Below are 12,334 nucleotides of genomic sequence, written 5' to 3' on the forward strand. Positions count from 1 at the left end.
ATTATTATTTTTCCCCTGAAAGTCAATTACAATTATGTTCTCAATTACTAAAGTTCAATTACAACAAATTACAATTTCTGAACTTTTAATAAATAAGCCAGTAAAACTCAACCTTCCCCTTTTGTTAGCTTCCTGTTAGCATCTGTTATGATATTGGGTCAGTTTGGACCCATGTCTTAAATCAGCTGTAAAATACACTAAAAAACATTATCCTTGATTCAATTTGTTTTTCATCTCTTGGTTACCTTGTTAGGGTTCCTTATCCATGAAAATATTGGTATAAATATTTTTGGTGTGGGCGTCTGAGTCTTTCTTTCTGTCAGTATAACCCTCGATTTCAGCTGTTACATTGTGAATGACAGTTTTTATAAAATGTTTATTATGATTAAATTACGATTACAACGGCAACATACTTTTTCAAATACAATTTACATTATAATTACGTCACAATTGTAATTAATTTAGAATTGACACAAACCCTGACAAAGGTAACTAGTTTGGTTTCAAGTACCTGAAGGCCTCGATAAGACGCTCCACTTTCTGAGCTTCTCCTTGGACCCGAATATGGGCCTGAAACTTCCTCAATGCTTCGTCCAGCTCCATACCTGAGAAATCCATTTCATCCACCACACAGCTGTGGGGCAGAGGGAGAGAGAGAGAGAGAGAGAGAGAGCAATCAGACATGAAAACATAGATAAGGATATCAGAGAAGAGGAATGCTGCTCCTTCAAAGGATGGAGATTAAAGATGCTGAGGTTTCCCCTCATCTGCTTCCAACTCCATGCACCAGTCTGAGAATGGCAGCTATTATCCACACAGGGACACCAGAGGTTAGACCAGGCCACACACACATAGAAAATCCTATTACCTCAAAGACTGCTGCTTAAAAACTTTAATTAAACGTACTAACTCTTCTGTTCAAGCAGGTAATGCAGGATAAATGTGGGAGAGGTGAAATAAGGTTTCAGAGCTTAAAGAGACATTGAAGGATAAAACATGGTAATATTTCAATGTTTTACTTGTTATAAGGTTTTCTTTTAAAGTATACAGTGAAATTGTAAAAAAAAAAAAGTGAGTCGCCATTTCACTCACGACAAACAAATCGGTGCGTCTTTACCATTATGAAGAATGAGGAAAATGTGATTAAAAGAGTGATCACACACACACACACACACACACACACACACACACACACACACACACACACACACACACATTGGGATGGACCGCTGTAAACAATAGGAGTTAATGAGGTGAGTACATTGGCTGAGATTCATGCTGCTAGGACAGAAAGAGGTCACAACAGCTGAGTCCACAGAACTAGATACAGTGTAACACACAGTTAGACCAGAGCTTTGTATGTAAGACACATTCCTACAACTACTTACCTTCATCCACATCACACGCACTGACTGCTACACCTCAAATAGATTTACTTACAACTTTTTCTCTAACTTGTTTTTTAGACCAAGGACCGACTACCTTTACTTTACTTTATGTGTCTATCGGGAGGCCAGTACAATACTTGGGGTAAATGTGCCAGTATTAGCCATGAGCTACTTTCCATCCATAGTCCTCCTACATTTTAAGACAATGACAATAAAAGATAGAGGCATGAACATAGTATACACACTGACATTTCAGCTCGAACAGTGATTTTAAGACTATTTCAACCAATGAACACACACTCAAAGGCCATCAAACATTAATATCCTCCCAAATTGCCGAAAGTAACACGTTCACCGATATATGTCACGTTCTTTTTAATCCAAAAACAAAGAAATCTATCCTCACAGATGCAGATGGTTGAAGTAGTTTTACAAACGGAAACAAACTTTACAAATTACACGACTTTTCACTCGATAACCCTCTTCTTCATTTGAGGTCTTATATATTTGAATATCGTCACACTTATACCAAAAGTGCCAAAGTCATTTTTTTGGTCATTTTTACAGATTTTTTGGCCGACTCAAAAAAATAACTACATTTAAAACATCGTATTACCAAGAACAGTCAGAGAGCACAAAGTCTCAAAACTCTGCCAAGCACCAGATATTGGCAGTTATCTGAATCAGTGATCCTGATCATAGAACTGTCATCATTCATCATATCATGGAAGAAGTTTCTATCCCCATCACCACAATACACTATGTCCAAATGTACGGGCACCCTCATTTTTCGGCATTTTGAAATAAAGATGAAACTCGATTACTTAGTTGAGGAACCAACCGGACATAACTTTAAGTCAAATTTTATAAAGATCCTTCAAATACAAACCGAGATATGAATTTTTGCCAAAGAGAGAGGGATTCTTTTATTGCTGAAACTGATCCATAATCTGTATATTGATCCGGATTCCCTCCAAAATTCAACAGAATCTTCCGAGGTCTATCTTGGGTTAGAATTTTGACATAACCCTGCTAACAAAGACTTTTGTTTGGAGGGTGTCATTATGATTGTCCACCATGTTAGTTCTTGTAGTTCTATGGATTGGCCATATAAACAGATAATGGACATGTGTATTATGTAATTACAGCAAAGGAAAGTGCTCTCTGTATTGCGTTGGGGTGGATCCTTGCCTTTTCTTCTGCAGTCTGATGGAGGATATCAATGAGCAGTACAGCATGGACAACGTTTCTCAAGGTCATCCTGTTGTTGGTTTGCTTGCTCTGATGTCCTTGTGATTATCCTCTTTTGGTCTCCATAGGCAAACATTAATTCAACCAGCTCAGAATAGAAGATTCTCCATGACCCTCCGTCTTGGTCACGAGTTGCCCCCCCCACACACACACACACACACTCCCTTGCAGAGGTGAAGTGTTGGACGTACGAGGCTGTGAAGGGACTGACTGCTGCAACGTTTGTCTTCAAATTCCCATTTGAACCCTCTGTATGAATGCAACTTCATCCAGAAGCATGTTTCCTTATCCTTCCTCCATCTTTATTCCGCATCAGTTGAACAGCCGGTACATTCAAGGCAATGTTTATTTTGACAGGAAATGTACATTTAGATTTAGTCAGTCTTTTGACCTTTCAACTTGGTTATAGTCAAAATTGCACATATACAGCATAACAGTTTATGCATTTAAAAAAAAAAAAATTACCATTGATCAAATTGATATGTGATGGTATTAATGTTTGTAAATACAAGGACTAATTTATCCTAAAACACTGTGTGTGATTTTCACCTGAGCAAACATATTTATATTACTTTCATTTTCAAGACCAAATTTCCACTTATTTTTTCTTTTTCAAATAATTTTTGGTTCTTACATTTCTAATTTTTTCAGTAATGTTGGTTAATATTTTTAGAGTCCATCCATGGTAGTTTTTTTTCTTCAATTTGTTATAGCATAGTATAGAAAAAAAACAACTTAAAATGTCATGTATTATCATATTTTGATATGTTTTGATGATAATTACTTTTTTGGGGTATATTACGGTATACTGGGTCAAAATCACCTGGTGTTAGTGATGATGTTTCAAATTTTACCAATAGTGTTCTAGGGTTAATGTGATCACTGCGTAAGACCACATTGGATTTTGTCTCATGTAACCAATTTATATTTTTTTTTATTTAACAATGATAACTATATAATTCATTAAAAAAATATATATATATATATCATTATCAATTGTCATTGTTTTGTTGTCACAAAATGTAGTCAATAAAAATCATGGCAAAAATTCTTATTCAATTAACTAAACAGATTCAAGGTTATAGATGGAGACGGAGTGATAGATTGGTATTCTGATTATCAAAGTTTTATAAATTCCATTTTTTCTGTATTACAGATCTTTTGGCGACTTCATACAATATTGTTATGTCTGTTTTCACATTGAATGGACTTGATCAAATAAGACACAAGTCTTTGAGGTGTTAAACTGCCCAGTATTTCTAAAAAAAAAATGCGTAGATTATTTCCAATTATTGCTGGTATTCCAGGAGACTTGGATCAACCCTCCTTTAAAGTTTCCTCTTTATGACTCATATGAGCTGCATCTCCTCCTCTTGCCAGTTTTCCTGCTGTCACTCTATGTTAATGTAACATCAGCCAAGATGCTCTCTAGCCTCCGAGTTGTCCTCATCTGTCTAAACTACACACACATACGCACACCAACACTGGGGAACGCAAATAGATGTACATTCTGTATGTTGCTAATTTTCCCGCTGCACCTGGCAGGGAAATATAAAGACAAATGTGTCTGTGTACGAAGCTGGTGGAAATTGTTCAAATGCTGAAGTGGGCCAGGTTGGATCATATTTACAGCTAATCGGCAGCTCTCATTTTTCATGCTACACAAATAAACTAATGTGAATGTGTTCATTTTATGCTGCATTTCATGGAAAGTGAATTAACTACCACAATTTGGCTTCAACAACACCGTAGTTAAAACGTCAAGTCTGTTATGTTGGAGGAGAATCAGGCACTGAAGGTTTTGTAGGAAGAAAAGATTCAATGATTCCAAAGAGACCGACGGCTCGTGGAGAAGCAACGCTTAGACACACAACTGCCCTGAAACCGCAATAAACTGAGTCACACACACACACACGCACACACGCACACACACACACGCAGTGGCAGTACATCCCTCCGAGTGATTTCTACGATACGCTGCACACTCCCAGCCACTCTCTCGTGACTGTACTAGATCAAAAGTGCTCTCACACACACTCTCCCATTATGCTTCACAAAAACATCACTTCTATCTGAAGTGCTATACAGTTTGATGTTTGCAGAGGAAAAGGCTAAATATACGCCCATACGTCCTAATGTAACGTCAGCTGTGTGTGTGTGTGTGTGTGTGTGTGGCCCGAACATCTCAAACCTTCAAACACATACTCATTTGGCCATAATTGACAACTCTACTTAAGCCCCCACTATATGAATACATACTTCCAACGGTAACTGTACTCGTACTTTTAAAGACAACGAGTCCTGAAATTGGATCAAAGAACTACACGTAACAATTTTCACCAAACTATACCCTCCTGACAAATTTCATGAAATTTCACACTCGGGAAAGACCTCAAAAATTCCAGTTAAAGTGTCGGAAGAATAATATTAAGAAAAAGAAGTCAAAGAAAAATCCTTACGGGAACAATAGGGCCTTTCACCGCCTTCAGCGCTTGGTCGTAACTAGTGTTATCTGTATGTTTCTAAGGGCTTAAAACGGATAAATGTGAACAACATGACAGTTGGTTCTGGTTAGATGTGAAATTGCCACGTGTAGAAGTATAGTTTAATCTATTTTTATCAGAATCGAAGAAAAGATCTGCAGAGCTTTCTTTAGGAGTTTTAGTAATTTGGGTGATTGTTTAAAAAAAAACTAATATTGTTTTATTTTGTAAAATGTTATCTCAAACTTAGTTCATCAATGCTTGAAATAATTCTGTGCAATGTTTACCAAAATAGTCTAATAAAATACATGTTAAAAAAGGCAACATAATTAGATGGGGAAAAGAGCAAGGGCTTTTTTTGTCTCTTCTGTATTATGTCAATATAAAGAGTGAGCACCTCTCTCCTCTTGTGTGTTTGGGTGTGTGCTGCTATGTGTAAGGGTGTGTGTTGTCACTGTTTGAATAAGGACAAACTATTAATTGATTTTTCTCTTTTTCTGAAGTTAACAAAAATATTTAATTTCTTTTAAAAAGGGCAATAATAAGCGCAGACCTGAAAACAACATTAAGAAAATGCAACAAACGAAATTTTAATGGTGCAAAATACCTTTAAAGGTATTGTGGAGGATGTTATTTTAGCTTCCAATTCCGGGTGGATCATCTAGACTATTGGTCCTCCTAATTGTCAATCATTCTGACGTAAGGCCGTCATACGCGCTTGTTCCCAGCTAGTTTTTGTTTACTGCGCATGCGCACTAAAGGTGCGTTCAAACCAAATGCAAGGGACTGAAGCGACGAGATTACATTCAAATCAAAATAAATGACGCAACCTCAAGTTATCTTTCCTCAAGAGATGTGACTTGCGTGATTTGAGCGACTAGTCAAGCGCAACCTAGTTGCTCAAAGTTGAAAAATTTTAACTTTTTAAGCGACTTCATGGGACAACTCCCCCGGCCATCACTATCTGTAGAGCCGAGGTAGCAGCCCCTCCCACCCGCTACAGCGAGATGGCTGCAGCGGAGGTCTGCAGCCAGGACCTCTTGAATTTACCGGGGCAAAACTAAAGCGGTTAACTTCTCGAATAAGCCTACATTCTGCGTGAACTCATCCTTTAGTAGCCCCGTGAGTTGATCATTTAAACAGCTGTCTATGATACGGCCAGAGAAGATGTGATTAACCCTCTCTCTCCCCTGTCAGTGGCAGACACACACACACACACACACACACACACACACACACACACACACACACACACACACACACACACACACACACACACACACACACAGTTCCCTGGTCTACACGTCACTGGAGCGATGTAGTGATGGAGTGACCAAACGACTCATCACGGGCGATTGAAATGACTGCAGTCGCTTCAGTCGCGTTCAGTGTAAACGCACCTTTACAAGTTTTTATGTGACTCGTGAGCTGCAGTTTCAGCCAATCATTGGAGTTCTCACTGGGTAAGCAAGCTTGTATGAGCGATGCCGACACCAACTTGTAAACAGAGCTGTGCACAAGGAAAACTGGGCTCGTGCACGCTCTCTCGCACTCGTTTAATAGGCGTTCCCTCTTGGGAGCATGTAGCGTGTTACGCTTGTGCATTTTTTCAAAAAGCGAAGAGGGCGTTTCTTTTTGTAACCCTTCCTTTTACAGTCCCCTAACTACCAGGTATTTACATGGTAAATTTACATGGTAAATACCTGGTAATTAGGGGACTGTAAAAGGAAGGGTTACCTTCTTTTCTAATCTTCGGGAAAATTCTCCTCTATACCTTTAACAATATAATCGTTTGTCTTCTGTCCCGCTTATTCCTGTTCAGGGTTTCCAACTCTTATCTGTACTCGATGGGTGATACACTTTGGACAGGGTGCCAATACGTCACTGGGTGACATTCTGAGGCAGCCATTGGGCGGAAAACAGCTTTGATTCGGCTTTGTTTGTGTTAACAGCGCACATGTGAATTTGATTGGAAATGCTCCAGGATTCGTCGGTAGTTGAGTAGTACAGACAATTTAACAATTTCTATTAGCCCAACATACATGTTAGCATGGGGAGAACATGCAAACTCCACAATAAAAAGGACCAGAATCTACTCCAGGGCTTAAACCAACGATCGTCTTGGTGTGAAGAAGATGCACTAACCACTACTTAACCCAGTGGTTCCCAAAACTTTTTTTGTTGTGTCCCCCTTTGAAGAATGAAACATTTTTGGAACAGAATTTCTACAAAGAAAATTACTATAATAATAATTGTGCAATGACATATTTAAAAAAACAAAAAACAAAAACATAATAAAGTTCTTTGAGTGCAAATAATGTCTTGTTTTTTTGTTTTAACTATAATGCATGCTCAATGACTCCAACCACCCCTTGTGCCCCCTAGTTTGCAAGCAATGAAATTCATTAGAAGATGTGTCCTTCACATTGTCATCAGAGGATTTGATTTTCAAGGGTAAAATCAGAGGTGCTTGTTTTGGCTGGACCAGCAGGACATGTTGTACCTGTGTGTGATGGAAAGCTGGCAGGCGACCACAGTGCCGCATCACTTTTGGAAACAACAGACAAAGTAAACAAATGTGAGAGGTGGCCTCCATGTCTGAAGCTCACAGTCGTCAGGAAGGAGTTTGAAGAGTGCAGAGCTCATTAGAGCCAAACTGAACTTTAGAGACATATGCAAGTACTTTTACATGCTGTTTATTTCGATGCAGCTGGAGACCAATCTCATGATAGCGGTGTCATTTCATTGGCTAATGGTTGTTTGGTGGCCCGTTAAATGAGCCACGGTGCAGGAGAAGACAAGTGAATCTGGCTTGGATAATAAACAGGGGAGCTAAATTTGAGTTGTTGTTCAAAGTCTGTGACTCATGTGGAGTTTTTTTTTTTTATCACATGCTGCAGTGAGACCATCTGTTCTGACTTTAATAAATCACTGATTTCACTGCCCCAGGCTCTGTTTCAACCAGGAATCAGTCCACTTAGACAAATAGGTTTGAGCAATTGGAAAATCAGAAATACATCAATACATACAGTAAGTCAAGTCCCTACTGCTCATATGTTAATGTTAATGTTATACTTTCTATGTAATGTTTTAGTCAAATTTGACAACTGTCCAATTTTTGACTTTGTTGTTGACAATCATCCAAACAGCGTGAGATAATTTGCAACAACACAAAATAAAGTGGAACAATAAGAGCAAATCTGGGACAATACCAAAGATTCTGGAACATCATGACAGAACGAGGAACAAAACGAGAGAATCTGGAACAATACAAGATAATCTGGAATGATACAAGAGATTTGGGAATGGCACGAAAGAATCAGGAATAATACTAGAGATTGCGGAACGATACAAGAGAATCTGGAACAAAATAAGTGAATCAGGAATGATATGACCGAATCAAGAACAACACGAGAGAATCAGAAGCAATGCGAGAGAATCTAGGACAATACTAGAGATTCTGGAACATCATTAGAGAACAGGGAACGATACAAGAGCATCTGGAAAGATAAGAGAGATCTGGAATGATGCGAGAGATTCGGGAAAGCAGCGGAAAAATCAGGAACAATACAAGAGAATCTGGAACAATATAAGTGAATCTGGGATGATATGACTGAATCAAGAACACGAGAGAATCAGCAACCATGCGAGAGAATCTGGAACAATACGAGAGATTGTGGAATGATACAGGAACAATGTAAGAGAATTTGGAATAATACAAGAGAATCGGCAACAATATGAAAGATTGTAGAACCATACAGGAGGATCAGGAATGAATATGGTAACGTGAGAGAACCTGGAACAATACAAGGGAATCTAGAACAAATACGAGAGAATCTGGAAAACAATACCTGAGATTCTGTAACAATAGTAGAAAATCAGCAACAATACTAGAGAATCATGAACAATACTAGAGAATCAGGAAATTGTGTATGTCTACTCACTCCAGTACGTCTCTGTTGAAGGGCTTCTTGCTGTTACCAAGGAATTCTCCAATCATTTGTCGGCTCAGTCCTTTCCTCTGGAGAAGGAAATGAGCTACACCAATGGGCGTGTCTGGGATGAAGCCTCGTGAGATGAGGAACTGAAGACCTTTGTCTGGATTTCTGAAAAAAAAAAAACAAGCAAAAAAGATGTTTTAAAGGAAAGATGACTTGAACGGGGAATTCTAGCTCTTGTTCTTTGCCTGGGTTAGCATCTATGTAAAGTAAATGAAGTTAGCTAAAGCAGTTAACCAGGTTGCTAAGTAAAGGTTGGTCTACAAACCCATAGCTACTGTAGCTGAAAACTACAACAGAAAAATTTAAAGCTGTTTCCATGAGAAAACTGACAGAATGCAATGTACGACAACAAATCAGAAATAAAACAACTATTACAAAATATTAGTTCAGTGGGTGTTGTATGTATCTTAAATAATGTGCAATATTTGAAGGTAAATCAAGTACACTAAAGCAAATAAATAAAGCAGGTCAACATTATGTCTTATAGAATCTATGTTAAAATGTATTTAACTGTCCTTGTTACACTTCACTTTTGTATACAACGTCCTATGTCATTCGGCACAAGATGAGAACTGCATCGGGTGACTATTGCCACCAAATGTCTTTAAAAACAATTGGTAAATTGGTCAAATGCTTTAACCAATTGTGGAAAGAACTAACAAAAAGTAATTTTACAACCAGGGATGAGTCCATGCACAAAATGTGCACAAATTCCACATTCTAATTATTAGTTTAGAGCAAAAGTGGTCATTAGAATCAATAAAGAGCAGAATTACCCTTGGAGACTTATGGTCCATTATTGCTACTCTTTCTTCAATTCACTTGCATATGTTTCCATACATATCTTTAAATTCTGTCCATAGATGTGGAGGATAGTCACTCAAAGGAAGCCCCTGCACAGGTGTCACAGCTTGCCTCTGTTGTTTAAACTCGATTCTTTGTGCATCACAGCTACTACTGGGTGAGGGCAGGACAGAGCGGGAGAAGGAGGAAACGTACAGAAAAGTGAGGATGCTGAATGCTGGCCAGAGAGCACAAGAAGAGCATCTGCTACAAGAGCCTCAGGACACTTCCAGCCTTTTCACCTAGGAGATCTCGCCAAAGAAAACTGGCGGGTATCACTCATTAGTTGTTTGCACATAATAATCACAAAGCTAGATCCATCTGTTGTAGAGCAGTCCGGATGGAAAGTCGGGGGACGGTTGGGTAACTGTGCAGGAATTAAACAAGTGTTGCAAAGGGAGACTGTCCACATCAGGTAAGCCTATGCATGGATTGTTGGATTAAATGATAATTAAAAACAAAATCCCCTGGGATGAGACAAGAACACATTAAATCAGGCAAGACACATGGGCAGGTAGCGTTTTTCACTTCCAGAACAATATGATATATTTTCCCAAAGGGTAATGCCACTCCTGCATATTGTTAAAAGACAATATTGTTTAGAAAAACTATGAAATTAAAGGGATTCCCAATTGAATCCCAGCCTTCTGCTCCCTAGAATTACAAATACAGACAGATGAGTAATTTGCAATTAGTACCTATAAACAGCTTTCGGTATTTTGTAATTCGTTTGGAAATAATCCAACATTCACCTTCAAATGGGAAGAAGTTACCAACCTTGAACTACATCTGGCATGAGTATGAAGCATAAAAAGGTTGTGTAAACTACTTCTAAAAACTGTTTTATTGCCATTGAATCATGTATTGCCCATTCCATGATTAAATGAAATAATTCAGTTCCTGGAATAAATGTTCCAGGGAAAATACTCTTTATCTCTAAGTTCACCCCAGCATTCTTGACTGATATGGGTGCATTTAAAATGCTAAATTGTTTCCACAGTTTGTCAAAACTATGTGGTTGTTTGACAGATATTGGCAGTTATCTGGATTAATAATCCTGATTATGAATTTAAATGGGGTCCCTTAAAATGTCTAGTAATTGATAATAAAAAAAATACTCATAAAAATGTATTGTTTACATGTTTAATTATTATTCTTTTTTAAACTAAAACATAAAGAGCAATGGTATTTACCTGTATTATATACCTTCACTTTCTAAACTATAAATCAGGAAAAAATCTGGCTACTCTGTATTTGTAACACAGTTTAAAAAAAAAAAATGTCTTTGGGGTAATTAGAAATTTGTGATAATGGGGTCACGATCCCAAAAATATTGGGAATCACTGCTTTAAAGGCTTGGAAAAAAGATTCTATCCCCATTATTAAGGGTATAGTAGGTTCAAATGTATGGGCACCCCCATTTTTTTGAAAAATTGCAATAAATAGTGCAAACCAAATCTGATCCAAATGAAACTCTGTGGAATAACTGAAAAACCAACCTGACATTAGTGAGTTCAATATCATAAAGATCAGTCAATTATGAAACGAGATATGGAATTTTAAAATGTCACCAATATAATAGAATCTTTTATGGTGTAAAATCTATCTTGGGCTTAAGTTTTGACAAAATCAGTTTAGGACTTTTGACGTAATCCTGCTAACAGACACAAATAAATTAACCGTGCTCGTTTAGCGCAGACTTTCAAAAACGGCCAGTCTGTTTGTGCGTTTGTGTGTGTGTGTGTGTGTGTGTACACGATTGTACACTGATGACATCACTGTTGATGACATCATCAGTGCTCTAAAACAATGTTTAACAGGAGTTCCACAGTGTGGATGGGAAAATTAATGGGATTCCTGAAAATTTCAAACACACAAACAAACTGACCACCATACTTCCAAAAGTAATAAGCCCCGATGAAAATATTACCTCTTTGACTGAGGTAATAAAGGATGGTTTATCACTTGTTTAGCAACTAGCAACAAACTTCGGTTCCTCCACAGTGGAACTGGGTGAAAATACACAGAAATTGGAGGATGTAGAAGTGCCTGGTAAGGACACAATACCATACTTAAATAACAACTGTCCAAAAAGATTGCAACCTGCCCTCACATCTTTTTTCTTACACTTCTCTGGGGATCTTGTTACACTGTGGTTCACTCCAACCAAGAAACCTGAGAGCAGCTTGAACTAGCCTTCTGCATTTCATGCTAATGGACAGATGTGCCACTGCTGCAACTACAAGCTGTGTTTTTATACCCCTTAATAGTACTTATCCGTCAGCTCTGCATGCTCCTTTTTTTCTCCAGGTGAACACTTTCATGTATCAATGAGGGATTGACATCAAGTTTGCAACTCTGTGCATTT

The 12,334-nt window shown here is 38.0% G+C and overlaps 1 protein-coding gene across 4 annotated transcripts in view; it reads right to left on the bottom strand.

Annotated features, from left to right (window-relative positions):
- Positions 1–12,334, bottom strand: part of iqsec3a (IQ motif and Sec7 domain ArfGEF 3a) — a 121,507-nt gene that overhangs the window by 31,471 nt on the left and 77,702 nt on the right. For all 4 annotated transcript variants that reach the window (XM_028449499.1, XM_028449501.1, XM_028449502.1 and 1 more), the window contains 2 exons: positions 9,067–9,228; positions 512–634 (listed from right to left, as the gene is read on the bottom strand). In XM_028449499.1, the coding sequence (XP_028305300.1) occupies positions 512–634; positions 9,067–9,228 (285 nt within the window). The remainder of the gene's footprint in view (positions 1–511; positions 635–9,066; positions 9,229–12,334) is intronic.

Source organism: Gouania willdenowi, chromosome 6 (genome assembly GCF_900634775.1).
Source record: "Gouania willdenowi chromosome 6, fGouWil2.1, whole genome shotgun sequence".
Taxonomy (NCBI): Eukaryota; Metazoa; Chordata; class Actinopteri; order Blenniiformes; family Gobiesocidae; genus Gouania; species Gouania willdenowi.